General features: G+C 41.0%; 2 protein-coding genes and 1 non-coding gene across 4 annotated transcripts in view; 1 reads left to right on the top strand and 2 right to left on the bottom strand.

The window, feature by feature from the left end:
* Positions 1-240: 240 nt before the first annotated feature.
* On the bottom strand, positions 241-455 carry HRH4 (histamine receptor H4). The gene is given in 2 exon segments (XM_066246247.1): positions 241-395; positions 398-455. Coding segments are annotated over 2 exon segments (213 nt in total).
* An 11042-nt stretch (positions 456-11497) lies between these two features.
* IMPACT (impact RWD domain protein) overlaps positions 11498-18409 on the bottom strand; it is a 30139-nt gene continuing 23227 nt past the window's right edge. For both annotated transcript variants that reach the window (XM_066246863.1, XM_066246864.1), the window contains exons 9-11: positions 17008-17098; positions 15587-15721; positions 11498-14433 (exon numbers count right to left, since the gene is read on the bottom strand). In XM_066246863.1, the coding sequence (XP_066102960.1) occupies positions 14365-14433; positions 15587-15721; positions 17008-17098 (295 nt within the window). In that variant the 3' untranslated portion in view covers positions 11498-14364. The remainder of the gene's footprint in view (positions 14434-15586; positions 15722-17007; positions 17099-18409) is intronic.
* LOC136315820 (small nucleolar RNA SNORA5) lies at positions 12886-13023 on the top strand. Its single transcript, XR_010727599.1, has one exon. It is a non-coding gene; the product is annotated as a small nucleolar RNA SNORA5 (small nucleolar RNA).

Here is an 18409-nt window from a genome sequence, read left to right as displayed (position 1 = left end):
CAGAGCATCGCCCCCTGGTGGGCAGAGCGTCGCCCCTGGTGGGCGTGCCGGGTGGATCCCGGTCGGGCGCATGCGGGAGTCTGACTGTCTATCCCCGTTTCCAGCTTCAGAAAAATACACACACAAAAAAGTGCAAAATTAAAAAATAATAATAATAATAATTTCCAACTTCATACAGTCCCTTGAAATAAAAGCTTATTCTAAGGCTTCAGAAATAAATTACAGTTGGAAAAAATTACCTTAAGTAAAGAGATGTAACTTACCAAAAAAGAAGTCAGAAATGGCCAAGTTAAGGAAAAAATAATTACTTTGATGTCTAAGGTTTTTGTCCACCATGAAAGCTAAGATGACAATGGCATTTCCTAGCATGATAGCAAAAGCTAGGAAGCCCATTAAAATGCTAAAGCAATGCTAGTGCTTACTGGTAAAGTAACCGTGTTATTAGTAGCTAACATCATATCAAATGGTGAAGCTCAATATAATAAGAGAATTCTGACAAGTATGAGTCTAATTGTAAAACTAATATATATAGTCTTCTACTCAATATGCTTTTCAAGATTTAAGTACTGATAGCAGTACTTCCTGATTCTTGAAAAGGAAACTTGTATGTTTCCCCTTGACAGTAAAAAAAAAAAAAAATTACTTCCAAAAGACAGTAAACTTTTTACCTTCAACATTTTAATATCATGCACCCATCTCTCATTAATAGAGAGCAATATTATATATTTGATACATTATATAGGGAATAAACTAGGCTCAAATGAGATCCATTTTTAAAGCTAATATGGATCCAATTAAACATTCTCTTCTGATCATGATAAATAACAGGGGCTAAATTCACCATCCTATCTGAAACAATAATACAAACTGGACAATATATATAAAACAATGGTTTTCAAGGCACTGCACATTAGCCATCACTGTCCAGCTGAGAGGAGGGAAGGACACTCAGTGACACCTGCAGTTGCCTGAGCTTACTGACTTGAGTTTCCAGGGCACACAGCAGAGGACATCCAGGAGGAGCCCAGCAGGTGGGGAGATGAGCCGAGAGTCCAGGAATAGCAGACAGCACTTTGTTGCAGAGGAAGTCTAAAAGTGAGTTTCCATTAGCTAGACAATTACACCTTTGTGGTAGAATTAGAAGGAAAGTGATAAGGAATAAAATTTACATACAAGTCTTCCTTTGCCATAATTTTCCTATTCAATGGTGGACCTCATAGTCCCTAAAACCAGAACTATTATTAAGGATCCTAAAGTCTAGTATTATTATAAAACATAATAATATGTATATTAATTTGGATTTAAATGCAAAAATGCCAAAGAGGCGACAGGATGAATTATCTCTCTCCTGCACCTTGCTAAGCTGGGGCTGTTACAAATGTTTTTGCCTTGTGGAAGAGAGAATTCCCACTGATTGGGACTAGAGCAAATGGGAACCCTGGAATATCTCAATTTGCAACCAACAATATAAATATAGACCATCCCAGTGACCTAACCAGAGGAACCTACATTAAGGAGAAAAGTTTGGATTTAAATTAATGATAAATGGATCAAAGGTGGAATTATTGTTGAGGGCAGGGAAGCTAGTAAATGCATGTTACAAAATGGAAAATTTAATATAATTTTGGTGCCTTAAGAGAAGCATAGAGCTGCCCTGGCCAGTGGCTCAACAGACAGAGCATTGGCCCAGTGTATGGATGTCCTGGGTTGAATTCTTGGTCAGGGCACACATGAGAAGTGACCGTATGCTTCTTCTCCTCCCTCTCCTCCTTCTTTCCTTCTTCCCCTCAGGCAGCCAGTGGCTTGCTTGATTGGTTCAAGTGTGGCCCTGGGCGCTGAGGATAGATAGCTCTGTTGGAGCTCATCAGCCTCAGGCACTAAAAATAGCTCCATACTGGAGCTTCGGCTAAAGATGGGGTTGCCAAGTGGATCCCAGTCTGGGCACATGTGGGAGTCTGCCTCACTGTCTCCCCTCCTCTCATCTAAAAAAAAAAAAAGAATAAATAAATAAATAAAAAGAGAGAAGCATAGAGCAAGAGAATATTATTCTCTCTTAGCTTTGACTCAGATGCCTACTGGGTGAGAAACTCTGATTGCCAAAATCATCTCTTTTCAATAACCAAGAAGTAAGCAGGACAACAACCATCCCAATTACTATACTCCTGAGTGGTCTGGTTTCTCAAATGAATGAACAGATAGAAGCTCCGACTCTAACTGTATGTAACAACACTAATGTGGCTAGGACTTCTGATTCCATTTTCACAGGATAGAGCTATTGAAGACCTGAGTTAGGAAAACTATAAGAATATATATATATATATATATATACACACACACACACACACACACACACACACACACACACACAGTTGAATCCAAAGAACACTAATTGACCATCTAAATGAACAACTGCGGATGCTGGCAGGTGGGAGGTTAGCTGGCATGAGCTACAGCAATAAGACCAAAGGTGATTAACTCTTATTAGATACACAGTTTACAAACATTTTCTTGCATTGCACAGGTTGCCTTTTAACTCTGTAGATTGTGTCCTTCAATGGAAAAAAGTTTTTATTTTATTTTATAGTCAAATTACCTATTTTTACTTTCCCTGCCTGTGCTTTTGGTGTCATATGCAACGAGTCCTGTTAGTTTTTGAACATTTTATTACTAGACTCATAAACACATAAAACAAAAAATGAGAAAGCAATACAAGATTTAAAAGAAGAAAAAATTTCCCCAAAGAGTCAATCAACATTGATGCTCAATTTATCCACACTATGGTCTTATTTTTCTTGGAGCTCTATACTCTTTCCATTTTTTTCTCCATGATTCTTCATACACGCAGACCCAGGGTAAAACTCCAAGGCAGGGAAAAGCCAAAGAATGAGGCAGGCCACTCCAGTCTGGCAATTAACAGGAAAAAACTTACATACACGTTGCATCTTAGATTTCAGCCGGACAAAGTGAGTATCTTCTGCACCTCTGGGCAGGTGCTAAAGGGTTAGGTAGAACAGGGCAGGATGCATAGGTGTACTGGTACATAACCGGCCCCAGATAAGGGAAAATACCTTACATGCTTGCCCAGAGTGGAGCTGTGGCTCATTCCAGAGACCAGCATGCCGAGAGGCACAGGGCAGAAGTTAATCAGATTGTCTCTAAGGGGACTGATGGAAAGCAACTTCCGTTCTAGCCTGGATCTAGTACACGGGTTGGCAGCCATCATTTCACAGAGCAGTCTCTCTCCTCCAGAAGGTGCAATTTAAACATCTAATCCAAACTTCTAGGCATTTTTCTTTTATATATTCTAGAGTTTGCCTCTGAGAAATATTCAGTCCTACCTTTCTATACATCCTTTCTTTCACTTTAAAAACTAAATTACCCGTTGGCATCAAGGCGTGCTGCTGCTCGTGACAATACAGTGGGGTTTCTGGTTGGAAGGAGGACAGGCTCTCCTGGGACTCATCACACTCGGCACGCAGCCTGAGAACCGCAGCTCTGTACCCCCTGTCCGAGCCATGTCCTTCCTCCCCGCGTTCTGCTCCTGGTTTCCTGACTCACTTGCCAGTCTGGGCTCCAAAGAAATGGGATCATCCCTTAATGCGTATTTGGTCACTGCCTTTTTTTCACTTCAAGAAAGTTTCTGGCCCTGGCCGCGTCGGCCTGGCGTGCGGAGGACCCGGGTTCAATTCCCGGCCAGGGCACATAGGAGAAGCGCCCATCTGCTTCTCCACCCCCACCCCCTCCTTCCTCTCTGTCTCTCTCTTCCCCTCCTGCATCCAAGGCTCCATTGGAGCAAAGATGGCCCGGGCGCTGGGGATGGCTCCTTGGCCTCTGCCCCAGGCGCTAGAGTGGCTCTGGTCGCGGCAGAGCGATGCCCCGGAGGGGCAGAGCATCGCCCCCTGGTGGGCAGAGCTTCACCCCTGGTGGGCATGCCGGGTGGATCCCGGTCGGGCGCATGCGGAGTCTGTCTGTCTCTCCCCGTTTCCAGCTTCAGAAAAATACAAAAATTAAAAAATAAAATAAAAAAATTAAAAAAAAGAAAAAAAAAGAAAGTTTCTATGGGTTCTTTCCTCAGGAAATTCAATTTCTCTGATGCCTGGCTTCTCCTTTGTTCGACCTAATGCACCTGGGTCATCCAGAACCAAAGCCTAACATTCAAGCTGGCAGCATCCAGCAGGCCATTACCTGAGGGCACCATGCCCATGAGTAAGACAGCAGGGCAACAGCAAGGGCATCTAAATGGCAGTGATATGGCTTCCTGATTAGGAAACAAGGTTTGACTTAAATGGCACCATCACCTACCAAATTTCTCAGCCCAGTATCTAAATGCCAATCTCACTCCTTTCCTACCCCCTAACCACATCTTAAATCCACCCTCTTCCATCCATCCCCACTACCAATAGCTTGATTTAAACCACCATCATCTCTCACTTGGCTTTTCTTTTGACACTGAGTGTACTGTAGGGGAGGAAAAATAATTTTGCCTCTACTTTTCTGAGTTCTTGGCTAAGACCCCTGGTAATTCAAAAACCTCAGCAAGAGAAAAACAAACAGGAGTTTATTAACATGTATGACTCATGTACACATGGGAGATACCCAGGAAAAAGGAGTCAAACTCCAAGCCACTACCTTAAATACGATCTTAAGTTAAGGACAAAAGAGGGATGTTGGGGTGAGCGCGTGGGAAGGAAAGCAATGCACAGGAAAGCAAAGGAGAAACTGTTCATCACCATCCACTACAGTCCTCCGCTCTACCAACTGAGCTATCGAAGGCCCCGCTAGGAGAAACTGTTCAGCAAACAATGTTGCCCAGCCTTGCGCAGGGTGAAAAATGGTGAGTGATAATAGCTCTTTCTGGGACAGGCACCTTTCTCATGTAAATTTTGTCTATAAATATAGATTTCCCTTCCTACAGAGTAACGTCTACTCTGTTCTCAGAGCTTCTTGAAATAACCCAGCTTCAAATAATCCTTCTGGCAAGAGGCATATTTTAGGGAGGCTACTCTGCAACATCAACATCTTACTGATTACAGATCCATCTGATCTCACGTCTCTTACAATGAGAAACATACTAACCATCAGCTATTGAGTTCCCACTGAGTGTGAAGGTTTAAATTAGAGACATTTCACACATTATCTCATTTCATTCAACCCTTCAAAAATCCTATGATGAAGGATTTTTGAGTGTGAAGGTTTAAACTAGAGACATTTCACACATTATCTCATCTCATTCAACCCTTCAAAAATCCTATGACGAAGGATTACTAGCACCATTTTACAGATGATGAAAATAAGGCTCAAATAAGTTAGGTAACTGGCCCAACATGACTTCCATGCCCAAGGCATGGAACCAAAATTCAAATCCAAATCTGATTTCTAAATCTCCTTTTTCTTGATTACAAACACATACTTGTAATTTATCTTGTCTGTTAAACAACAAAATAATACAATTTGGTAATGAGTTTAATGTCCTGTATTCCAGGGAAAACAATTGCAGGTCAGGGGAGCACAGTACCTCACAAACTGGGGAGCACTCTTCCCAAGGGATTGTGGGCAAGAGTTAGTTTTACAGAAGGTTAGAAGAGGCAAGGTGGAAACAGGGCACAATGGGTTAGGACAGGGGTCGGAAACCGTTTAGGCTGAGAGAACCATGAATGCCACATATTTTAAAATGTAATTCTGTGACAGCCATACAACGACCCGTGTACATTACGCATTATCCAATAAAAATTTGGTGTTGTCCCAGAAGACAGCTGTGATTGGCTCCAGCTACCCACAACCATGAACATGAGCAGTAGGAAATGAATGGATTGTAATACATGAGAATGTTTTATATTTTTAACATTATTTTTTTTTTATTAAAGAGTTGTCTGCAAGCCAGATGCAGCCATCAAAAGAGCCACATCTGGCTCGCAAGCCATAGGTTCCCGACCCCTGGGTTAGGAGGTCTGGAGTTTCCTTCAAAGGCTAGCAGTCCTGTTTTCTAGGGTAAGGTAAGCTAGCTAAAGCTGAGTTAGAGGATTGTAATCGGTGCAAGTTAGGTTTCCTTGACAGGTGTTTCCCATTCAGTGCAGGCTAACTTGGGTTTAGATTAGTGATGTGGCCCAGACCACTGGGGCGGCCTTCATTTTATGGGTCCTGATATACAAATTAATTTTATTATTCCCCTAAGAGTATACAACTCAAACCCTGGGCTAAATGGCAAAGAAAACCCTCTTTCCAAGGCTCAGAAATCCAAATCTTCTGTACTAGCATTATACTTTGTGACTTGCCTCTCTCTTTCTACCTGGTCCCCACCAGGGGTCGGCCAACTACGGTTCACAGACCATAGTTTGGCCCCTGGGCGAAGAATGGTTTCTATATGTTGTGATATTATAATTTATAATGAGCAACATTTATTTGGTCTTCATCCCTATTTCTGGAAGAGAACCCCTGGAACCCTAGGAATTTCCTAAGTGATATGAGCACTGGGAGCATCTTTTGAATACTATTTGGTCTTTTGTCACTGGTTCCTGAAATAGCTCCAGAGCCTTCAAGGTAACGGGGTGTCTTGTGATTCCTAACCAGCCCCTTTCAACCACACCTGAGTCTAAGTTAACAGGTGACTTTTGAAAATCCCCTAAGGCTTGTTGGCAGGGGAACCAAACACATGATTAGAAGATTGAAACTTCCAGTCCGCCCGCCTCCCCCCCACACACACACACACCTCAGGAGAGGGGACTCAGGAGACTCGATCACCAATGGCCAATGATTTCATCACAATGCGTACGTAATGGAGCCTCCATGAGAACCTAACGGGATGGGTTTTGGAGAACCTCCAGGGTGGTGAACACATGGAGGTACAGGGAGCGTGGCAAGCCCAGAGTGTGGGAGCTCTGTACCCCTTCCCACACTCCTCGCCCTATGCACCTCCTCCATCAGGCTGTTTCCTTTTATAATAAACTAGTGCCCTAACAAGATGCTTCCCTGAGTTCTGCGAGTCACTACACCAAATCCATGAACTGGAGGCGGGAGTCATGGCAACCTCCAATCTACAGCCAGTTGGTCTGAAGCACAGTTGTGACGACCTGGACGTGCCATTGACATCTGAAGTGTGGGCAAGGCGCAGTCTTGCAGGACTGAGTCCTTAACCTGCAGGAGCGTGTCAGAGCTGAACTGAATTGTAGGACACCTCACTGGTTGTGCAGAAATGACTTGATGTGTGGAAAATCTACATGTCTAGTGTCCGAAGGGACATATTTTGTAAGTAGAGTTTTTGAAAGTAGAGGAGATATACAGAAGATTGTTTTTCCTTTATGCATATTTACACAGTTGAGAAAATTTAAAAAAATATTTCATAACGCATGAAAATACATGAAATTCAAATTTCATTATCCATAAAGTTTTATCGGAACACAGCTTACGCTATTACAGGCGCACACTCTGACCACGACTGCTTTGGCACCACAATATATTGAGTAGCTGTGGCAGAGATGGCTCATGAAGCATAACATAATTTTTGGATGTTTACAGAAAAACGTTTGCAAACTCTGCTCTATACTCCTTGACTAGATTCAGGGCTCCTCAACTAAGCTCTTTCAATATCAACCTGTGGCCTGCTTAGTTAGCTCTTTATATAAGCCTTTCAACATGAAATACAGAGAAACTAGAAAGTTACTAGAGTAACTTTCCCCAGCTTGCAAGCCTTGCAAAAAGCAGACAGAATTCAATACAGACAGACTCTAGACACCCAGCTCTAAGCTACCATGCTTCACTGCCTCCCAACAACAGCCTAACAATTTGATAACCTCAATGTCAACATAAAATTCTAGGTTCTGTTGGCCCTGGACGGTTGGCTCAGTGGATAGAGCATCGGCCCAGCAGGCAGACATCCCGGGCTCAGTCCCTGGTCAGGGCACACATGAGAAGCAACCATCTGCTTCTCTCCCCCTCCCTCTCCTTCTCTCTCTCTTCCTCTCTTGCAGCCAGTGGCTTGATTGGTTCGAGCATCAGCCCCAGATAGGGTTATAAGGTGGATCCTGGTCAGGGGTGCATGCAGGAGTCTGTCTCTCCATCTCCCCTCCTCTCACTTAAAATAATAATTTTAGGTTCTATTAAAATTTTCGGAAATAGCCATCTTAAAAGGTAGGTGAGTTCTTCCACAAAGAGGGAGGAAAAATAAGATTTACTTGATGACTTTATTGAATGCTTATCACATGGAAGGCACCTCATTTAACAACCATAATATCTCAATATCTCAGAGAGGGAGGAATCATCCACATTTTTATAAGTGAGGAAACTAGAAGCAAAAAATGATTAAGTTTCCTATAAATTCACATACCTACTTAGTATCCAGTGGGTTGGTGACCAGATGCTGACATTTACAGACCTGGTGCTCAGATATGCAAAACTGCAACCTTGTTTCTGTGTCTGAATCAAAATCAGACTTGATAACAAACCTTTATTTCCATTCCTAGAAGTGTGTGTGCGGGGGGGGGGGGGGGGGTGTCATTACAAGATTATTCAGTCACTTCAGACATAAAATATAATCCAAGTGTTCAATTTCATTAGTCATCAGGGAAATGCAAACCGCGAAGTGATGCTGCTACAAACCACAATTAAGATGAGTCAGATAATACCAAATGTGGATATGCAGTCACTAGAACTCCCACTCACTACTGGGAGGAGCATAAATAGTTGTAACTATTTGGAAAACTGCTTGGCAGTATGAGTGATGGGTGCTGGAGCTCACCAGAAGTGACTGTTAAAATTTTGAGGAATTTTGTGAGCCAGCTGACTGCACACTGGCAGAGCTTGAAATTAGACAGAATGGGGGTATTTAGACCACAAGAACAGGCACCCACCCCAGTGCCAGTTGCTTAAACTTTACCGGCACACCCTTGGGCAGTATACACTAAATCTCCAGACACATAGCCTATGACTCAACAAATTCATTTCTAGGTATTTACGCTTTAGAAATGTGCATATGTGTCTGACCAGGTGGTGGTGTACTGAAAAGAGTGACTGACTGGTATGCAGAGGACCCAGGTTCAAAACCCTGAGGTCGCCAGCCTGAGCGTGGGCATATCCAGCTTGAATGCAGGCTCACCAGCTTGAATGCAGGGTCGCTGGCTTCAGCATGGGATCATAGACATGACCCCATGGTCGCTGGCTTGAGTCCAAAGTTGCTGGCTTGAGTAAGGGGTCACTTGCTCTGCTGTAGCCCCCAGTCAAGGTACATATGAGAAAGCAATCAACGAACAACTAAGATGCCACAGTGAAAAATTGATGTTTCTCATCTCTCATCTCTCTCCCTTTCTAGCCTGTCTGTCCCTGTCTGCTCCCCCTTCTCAATCACTCACTAAAAAAAAAATAAAAAATGTGTGTATGTGTTGACCAAAAGCCATGTGCAAGAAAGTTCATGGCCCTGGCCAGTTGGCACAGCAGTAGAGTGTCGGCCCAGTATGTGGAAGTTCCAGTTCGATTCCTGGCCAGGGCACACAGGAGAGGCACCCATCTGCTTCTCTACCCCGCCCCCTCTCCTTTCTCTCTATCTCTCTCTTCTCCTCCTACAGCCAAGGCTCCATGAGAGCAAAGTTGGCCCGGGCACTGAGATGGCTCCATGGCCTCCACCTCAGGTGCTAGAATGGCTCCCGTTGCAGTGGAGCAATGGCCCAGATGGGCAGAGCATCGCCCCCTGGTGGGCATGCCCAGTGGATCCCAGTCGGGTACATGAGGGAGTCTGTTTGCCGCCCCCCTCTTCTCACTTCAGAAAAAAAAAAATGTTCATAGCAGCACTAACTATAATAGCCTCAAACTGGAAACACTAATATCCATAAACAGAATTGGTAAATTGTCACATTCATTCACTGGAATACCATGCAATGATAAGAAAGAACTGCTACATGCAACAACCCAGATGAATCCCATAAAATGTTTGAACAAAGGAAGCCCAAACAAGGCTACATATTGCATGTTTGAGCTCACATAAAAGTCAAAACAGACCAAATTAATTCTGATGTCAGAACTGGGGAGAGAGAACAGCTAGTGACTGGCTGAGGCACAAGGACTGTCAGGTGCTGGTACAGCACTCTTTCTTTTCAAACTAAGTGCTGGTTATACAACTGTTTATGTTATGATAATCCATCAATAAAACATCTGATTTAAAATATCCACATTCAGCCCTGGCTGGATAGCTCAGCTGGTCCCAATACGCCAAGTTTCGAGTTCGATACAAGAACCAGGCAAGGAATGAATAAATGAGTAGAATAATAAATTGATGTTTCTCTGTCTCTCTCTCCCCTTCCTCTTTCCCTAAAATCAAGAAACATTTTAAAAAATAAAAATAAAACATCCAGGCCCTGGCCAGTGGGCTCAGTGGTAGAGTGTCAGCCTGGCGTGCAGGAGTCCCGGGTTCGATTCCCAGCCAGGGTACACAGGAGAAGTGCTCATCTGCTTCTCCACCCTTCCTCCTCTTCTTCCTCTCTGTCTCTCTCTTCCCCTCCTGCAGGCAAGGCTCCATTGGAGCAAAGATTGCCCGGGCGCTGATGGCTCTGTGGCCTCTGCCTCAGGCGCTAGAATGGCTCTGGATGCAACAGAGTGACGCCCCAGAGGGGCAGAGCATCGCCTCCAGGTGGGCATGCCGGGTGAATCCCGGTCGGGCGCATGTGGGAGTCTGTCTGACTGCCTCCCCATTTCCAGCTTCGGAAAAATGAAAAAAATAATAATAATAATAAAAATAAAAATAAAACATCCATATGCAAAACAATTAAGTTCAAATTAAATTTCATGTATAAAAAATAATTGCACATAGATAATAGATCTTAAAAAAAATCCCTAAAACTCTGAAACTTTAAAAAGAGAAAACAGATGAAAATCTTCATGACCCAGGGTTAGACAGAGACCTTAGGCATTACACTAAACACACAATCCCTCACCTCCCAAAAAAGATAATTTACTTCACAACAAAATTAAATACTTTCACTCTGTGGAAAACATCCTTAAGAGAATGAAAAGACAAGCTGCAAGCTGGGAGAAGATCTTTCAAATCACATATTTGCCAAAGAATTTGCATCCGGAAGGCATTTCTTGGCTTTGATGGACATATTGTAGCTACATGAGATGTTAATACTAGGACAAAATGAGTATTTGTTACTTTTTATGAGTCTACAACTAGTTAAAAGTAAAGAAGGCCAATTAAAAAGAGTTATTGGTCCTTTCACCTGCCAGGTTGCCTGTTTTTCCCCCTCTTTCCTTGGTATTCTAAGTTTACTCTGATACATACTAATGGAGGGATAGCTAATAAACTTTCTACAGAGTAATTTGGCTACACCAAGAAATTTCATTTATTGGGTTTTTTTCCTAAGAAAGTAAGTAGAGATAATATATAACGCTAGTATACAATGATTTTTCATAGAAGAGTGAAAAATTGGAAAAAATTTTAAAATTGGAGACAAGCAGCAACTAGTTAATATAGTAGACACACCTAGAAAATAGAATATGATGTAATCAAAAGAAATTAAGCCACAGAATAATATTTATTGACATGGTAAAACATTAACAATATACTTCTATATGAAATATCAAGATACAAAACAGTATATACAATTTAATACCATTTTTATGGAAAGAAAAATAGCATATGTACAAAATTATGCACAGGAAAAAAATAGAAGGATGTGCATACCAAAGATTACTAACATTATCTCTAGGTAGCGGAATTAGAGACGATTATACAATTTCCCCAATAAATTTCACCTTCCCTACAATCAGCATCTGCTCCATGCTATTCCTTCTCAGTTGTGATTAGCTTGATACAGTGCTCTTCAAATAGGCTGTTTCATGGTATCTACCTCCTAATCACGCTGCTGTTCCCATTTAAAAGGTAACCGCAACCTGCTCTTTTATTCTGGCATATGGAGAATATAATTGACTAATACAGTAACATACTAGAAAATATGCCACCACATAGATTTATTTGGCTATAGAAAATGTGAAGAATTTGAAAATCTTCTGATCGAGATAAATTTTAAACAGAGAAAAGAAGATACTATGATTAGTCAGGGTCCACATAAGTAGTGTGTGAGATAACTCAGGCTCCACAACTAGAGACTCTGGGATCTCTCCTATTAACTGACTGACTTTGGGCAAAGGAGAATTGGCATTTTAGTAGAAACAAAAATAAGATTGTCTTTAAATAAAGAAAAATAAGATCCCAGATATAAAGTTTTTCTATAAAGTCATAAGTATTAGATAAAAGAGCAAGAAAGAAATTCAAACTTGCTAGTACAGAGAAACAAACTCACATTTATTTTTCTGAAATTATTTCAATATTAATGGTTTTAAACTTCAATTATCTTAAGTGAATATAGGACATAGCTAATTTTTCATGGAATCTGGGGTAAGTGTTCTAAACACATGTCATTCTCTGATGACACTTGATAACTGGCAACAGGAAACACACAACAAATGCAATTTACATTTTAATTCTCAGAATCCATCCTAATGTAAAACTGTTTACTAGATTCTTATTAAAAATACCAAGTAAGGGTGCTGAATGTTTTTAAAAGGTGAAACACCAGAGAACAGCACCCCCCGTCTGCGCCCCCTCTCCTCCACTGCCCCCGCGCACCGCGCCAGCACCAGCAGCCTCCTCATCTCTGCTCCTTCTCTGGACGGGGGTCTCAGGTACATCTGTAACCAATGAGCTCTCATAATTGTTTAGAATCATATCTGAAAGGAAACAGTCAATGACTTATTATATCTCAAAGGTAAATTTATTGTCTAGATGCTGAGAGGTAAATCACACAACTTGCAGATGAAAGAAGAAACGTAAAACACTGATGAAAAGGAAGATTTGATCGTGATGAAGAAAAAGAGAAACTTTTTTTATTTGTTTTTCCAGTCAAAAGTTTTGTTCCAAATCCAGCCCCTGCTCCCCCCATAGCAGGGGCTGGCCCAGGTGGCTGCTACAGCCAGCTCTACCGCTCATGGGCTCCGGGTTCCTGCCCTGGGACCTGGGGATAAGTTTAGCTGTGGACATGGAAAAAAAAAAAAAAGTTTTGTTCCTTTTCTCCACAAAGGCATGGAACTGAGAAAGAGGGCTGGGATGCAGCCGGGACACGTGCAGCACATTTCTGTAACAACACCACATAGCCCTGCCCTACACCATCGGCCACCTATCCTTTGTGTCTCAATAACCAAGCACAGCTTCTAGCATGGCTCTAACTCCTCAGTGAAGACCACAGAAAGGTACTTCCAGGTTGTTAAAAGAAACCAGAATAGCCTGACCAGGCGGTGGCGCAGTGGATAGAGTGTTGGACTGGGATGCGGAGAACCCAGGTTCGAGACCCCGAGGTTGCCAGCTTGAGCGAGGGCTCATCTGGTTTGAGCAAAGCTCACCAGCCTGGATCCAAGGTCGCTGGCTCCAGCAAGGGGTTACTCAGTCTGCTATAGCCCCACGGTCAAGGCACATATGAGAAAGCAATCAATGAACAACTAAAGTGTTGCAACGAAAAACTGATGATTGATGCTTCTCATCTCTCTCCATTCCTGTCTGTCTGTCCCTGTCTATCCCTCTCTGACTCTCTCTCTGTCTCTGTTTAAAAAAAAGAAAAGAAACCAGAATATTACACCAACACATTTCAGGGGTGGGCGGAGACCACTGACACTCCACATTCATTGCTTTACATTACAAGAATTAAACAGAAAAGATAGAGGCTAGAAAATCACTTTTTGAGATTTCACAATCACCAATCTGCGACAGAACTGAAGCATAACACTTATGCTAACAAATATGTTAGATGAATTACTTCAGCAAATAGTTGTAGATGTATCCTTCTGAATTTTCATTTAACCAATTTCTCAATGACCGAACTAGACAATGAAAGGTGACATACTTATGAACTAAAATCACAGAAGAACCTCTCCAAGATCAATCTTCAGTGAGCTCCTATTCCAATAAGCCATAAAGAGCAGTAAGAGGCAGTATTCATTTAACAAAATGAGAATCCCAATGACAAGAAATCAGGTATCTATACTCCTCCAGAGACATTTAGTCCCCACTTAACAAAGGCACTTGACATGTACTGAAATGGACAGTTAATTCAGGTACTGCTCTGGGCAACTGTTACCTTCCTAAAAGTAGGTGAAATGGTGAGTAAGTTCAAATCAAGTCTTCTGAATCAGCCTGAAACACACATGAATATATCACAAGTTCTCTATTTTTGGCAGATGATATAACCAAAGAAGAAAAGGTAATGGTGTCCGTGATGAACTGGCTGACCTGAGCAGTCCAGGATGCCCTCTCTGCACAATATATTCTTTGATGAGTGTGGAATGTGTATATAATTACAGGCAAGTTAACCTTTCGTGTAGTTTCAGGTCTTAATGTTCACTCCTCCTCTTGTCCTTTCTTACTTTTTTGTTCTTTCCCAAAGCCTTAGATGATTCCTCCTGAAAAAAAGACAAAAGTCAATGTGGTATCTCCCCATTTATATGAAGACACTGGCTGAGGAACCTTAAATCTAGTCATAAAGAATAGGTACAACAGTGGAAGTGCAGTCACTTCCATATGTATCATCTTCCTGTCTGATAGGGTGCTTTCACTTACTGTCTACATAGTCACAAAATGATCAAGAATAATCAAGGAAAACACTCATTTATCTAATAGATTTATGTTTAAATAATTTCAATATTATTTAATCTATTGTCTACTTTCTAAAGTAAGGCAGCAGAGTCTAAATACAATAGAAATGAACATAGTTATAAAATATGAAACAAAAAAACCCTCAAAATATAAAGGAAGAAGGCATCTAAAGTCACACCAGGGAAAAGAGGAGATGCTTTTGACAATAACAGAAAATGTAAGAATTTATAGATGTTTAAAGAATATCTAGCCCTGGCCGGTTGGCTCAGTGGTAGAGCAGCAGCCTGGCGTGTGGATGTCCCGGATTCAATTCCTGGCCAGGGCACACTGGAGAAACGCCCATCTACTTCTCCACCCCTCCCCCCTCGCTTCTCTCTTTCTCTTTCTTTCTTTCTCTCTCTCTCTCTCCCCCACTCTTGCAGCCATGGCTTGACTGGAGCAAGCTGGCCCTAGGTGCTGAGGATGGCTTCATGGCCTCTGCCTCAGGTGCTGAGAAGAGCTCAGTTGCTAAACAAACAGAGCAATGCCCCAGATGGGCAGAGCATCACCCTGTAGTGGGCTTGCCACGTGGATACCGGTCAGGGTGCATGCAGGAGTCTGTCTCTGCCTCCCTTCCTCTCACTGAATCAAAAAATAAATTAATTAAAGAATATCTATGTCACTGGAGCACTAGCTGCAACCTCTCTGGGTATCAATTTTAGGGAATGGAAACTAATTGGTCTTTAAGGTTTTTATAAAACTCTATGATTCTATGAAATTAAGGTTCAAGGAGATGAAGTCATCTTCCCAAGGTCACACAACCGGCCAGTCACATGGTTTTGACTAGAACCCAAGTCTCCAGTTTCCCAGTCCAAAGGTTTTTCTATTACATCACATAAATTCTGATTTGTTCTAAACTTTTTTTTAATTTCACAGGCAGTGGTGAGAAACTCTCTAGATATAATATCAATAACAACTTACCGGAGAATTTGTGTAGTTCTTCTCCACTAATATGTTTCTGGCACAGTTGTTGATGTGTTTAAAGCGATCTGGTCCTAGCAGAATCCCTCCATACCAGCGTGACACCACCACCATGACATTTCTCACATTCAAAATCTGTTCAAAAGCGTAATTAGATATACATATATACATGTGCAAATGTGAGTTTTAAAGGCAAATGAAATAACTCATATATAAAATCACATATAAAGTGTTCCCATGACTTTAATGACAAAACCACGAGTGAATGGAGTGAGATACTAACAACTGAGAGGACAGAATGTTATAAATGAGAAGGGAATTTGGAAAACAAACAAATACTGCTCAACAGTGTCTCAAATTCCAAACGCTGGGGCAACAGGACCCAGTGAAGGGGAAATCATGCGGGTGGGGTTCCAGTTCTCGATGACCTCAACCAGAAGAGCTTCGCAGGCACCTTTTACCTTAGGCCAAACAACAACACAGACCCTGCTTCTAAACAAACTACAAGAGAGAACTGGGGTTGCAGGAGTAACTGCTGGTGCCTACCAGGAAGGTCTTCCTCAGTTGGACATTTGTCAAATGCTGCTCTTAATGTGAAGCTCACCAGTCTATAGGCCTGACCCACAAACAGAGTTGCTATCAGGGTTAGTAAACAAACTTCCACATGTAACAGTAGAAGAAACTAAAGCAACTGCCTTAGGAAAAAAAGCAACCCATTCTTAAAATTAATGGACAATGATCCCCAGACAAATGAAGAAAATCCAACAGCATAAAAGAGAAAAGACAAGATAAACTAAAATGAACCAGACAAAATTTGAAAGAACATCTCAAAAAAAACCCCAAAACACTAATTAGTATATTCGAGAAATTTTAGGAGATATTACATCCATAAACCCAGAACAGTACACTATGAAAAAGAAAAAATAGAGAAAAAGCAACTCTTGACAACCAAATACATGGTTGCTAAAACAACATTTTTTAATTCAATAAGAATTTTAGGAGACAATCAAGAAAATGTCTCAGAACATAAGGCAATGAGATGGACAACTTAATAATAATAAAAAAAGAAACATTCTGCATCTATACAGAAGGTCCAGTATCCTAGTAACAAGAATTTCACAAAGATAGAACAGAAAAAATAAAGGGCAGAAAATTGTCAAAAAAAACAAAAAGGAGGTTTTCCAAAGCTGAAGACAATCTTCCCTGGTCTGTGACTGAAAGGCCTGCAAGCACACTGTTACCAGCCCCATATCCAGTGGTTAAAAACTACTCTGTTAGTGTTTAACACTTAACTACGAATTAACCCAAATATCTCACGTTACATAGTCTAACTGATTCACTGATTCCTAAATAGAGCTCTGTCTCGTTGAGCAGTTGTATGGCTCCCAGAACAGGACTGACAGGATGTAAGTTACACTCACCTCCATGAGATGGAGAAGACGTCCACCAGCTGCTGTCTCGCCGTCGTCTTCATAGTCTTGCAGGAAGGTCTGTTTATCCTCACAATATATTCTAGAAATACATTCAACAGTGTTACACGTTGAAACCTCAAAATAGTATAATAAAAGTTACCCCTTCACACTATTTGCAATCAATTTACTTCCCAAATCAACATATTTGTTTTTAAAAAATCTTTACTGAACTATGTATTAGATGTATTTTCACTGATACTTTACTCTCTAGTATGTTTAATTTTTTATATTTGGGAAATCTAGGAATCAAGGGTATCTCCCTTAAATCAGAAGTGGTGCGATTATGAAAGGCGAGTTTACTCATTTAACCTTCAAGCTTTGGATATAGAGAGAAGTCATTGAACATTTATTGAGAGTAAACCCTATTAAAGCATTACACATGATAGGCACTACGAAATGATATGAAAGAAATAAGTGGCATACTCCTGTCCTCAAAGACCCTAAGATCTAGTGAAAGAGACCAAAAGTATATTAAAAAGATGAAGCTGATAAAATCAACAAAAGTTAGTATTCTGTACTTTCCCCACATCTTAGTCTATCAAGTGAGAATTTCTCCATCTTCCCCATTTTAAGTGGAATTATAAAATGTCTTTTTCTCTGTAATTTACCCTGGATAGTTATCAATATCAGGGATAAGTCATGGTATTTTTCGCAGTTAAATTATCTACAAAATTAGCACTTGGAATAATACTGTAGGCCTACATTATAGTAAATAAGCTTAACAATTAAATGTAAGTATAAAAAGAAAAGTGTCAACTAATGGATGCCACATAGTGGATTTCCTAGGCTCCCACAAATGGTACCATCTATTAGGAGTAGGCAAATGTAGCAAAGATAGCTTTCTGACTATGGCCATAAAAAGCCAGATACTACCTTACCTATACACCTAAGTCAATTATATTAATTTTATTATAGCAATCATATTCATGCATTCATTCATTCATCTTTCCACCCACCAATCCATCTATCCATTCACTCACTCAATAGATATTCACTGTCTGCTTACTATATATAGCCAGGTTTTATTATTATTTAAAGTTGACCTTGTTTGAAGAAAAGAGGTTAGTACTATTAAACAAAATTTTATACGGCAAATTTAAGGCAAAAAGGAATAGCAGCTGATTTATATTAGGCTTATAATTATATATAATTATAATCTAACACCAAAATTTTATGAAAAAAATTGACCATATAAATCAGTACTGTTAGGTTATTTAAAAAAATAAAACACCACAGACATTTTCACACAGGTCAAAAAAAGAATGATGTGGCATCTGATAGCTGTGTGTACCAGAAGCCTGAAGAGTGCCCACAACTCCACAGCAGGAACACAGCCCAGAACCTGGAAGCA

This window comes from Saccopteryx bilineata, chromosome 11, assembly GCF_036850765.1.
Source record: "Saccopteryx bilineata isolate mSacBil1 chromosome 11, mSacBil1_pri_phased_curated, whole genome shotgun sequence".
NCBI lineage: Eukaryota > Metazoa > Chordata > Mammalia > Chiroptera > Emballonuridae > Saccopteryx > Saccopteryx bilineata.
Note: the sequence above shows the minus strand (reverse complement) of the source record. Positions and strands in the feature narration are given on the sequence as shown.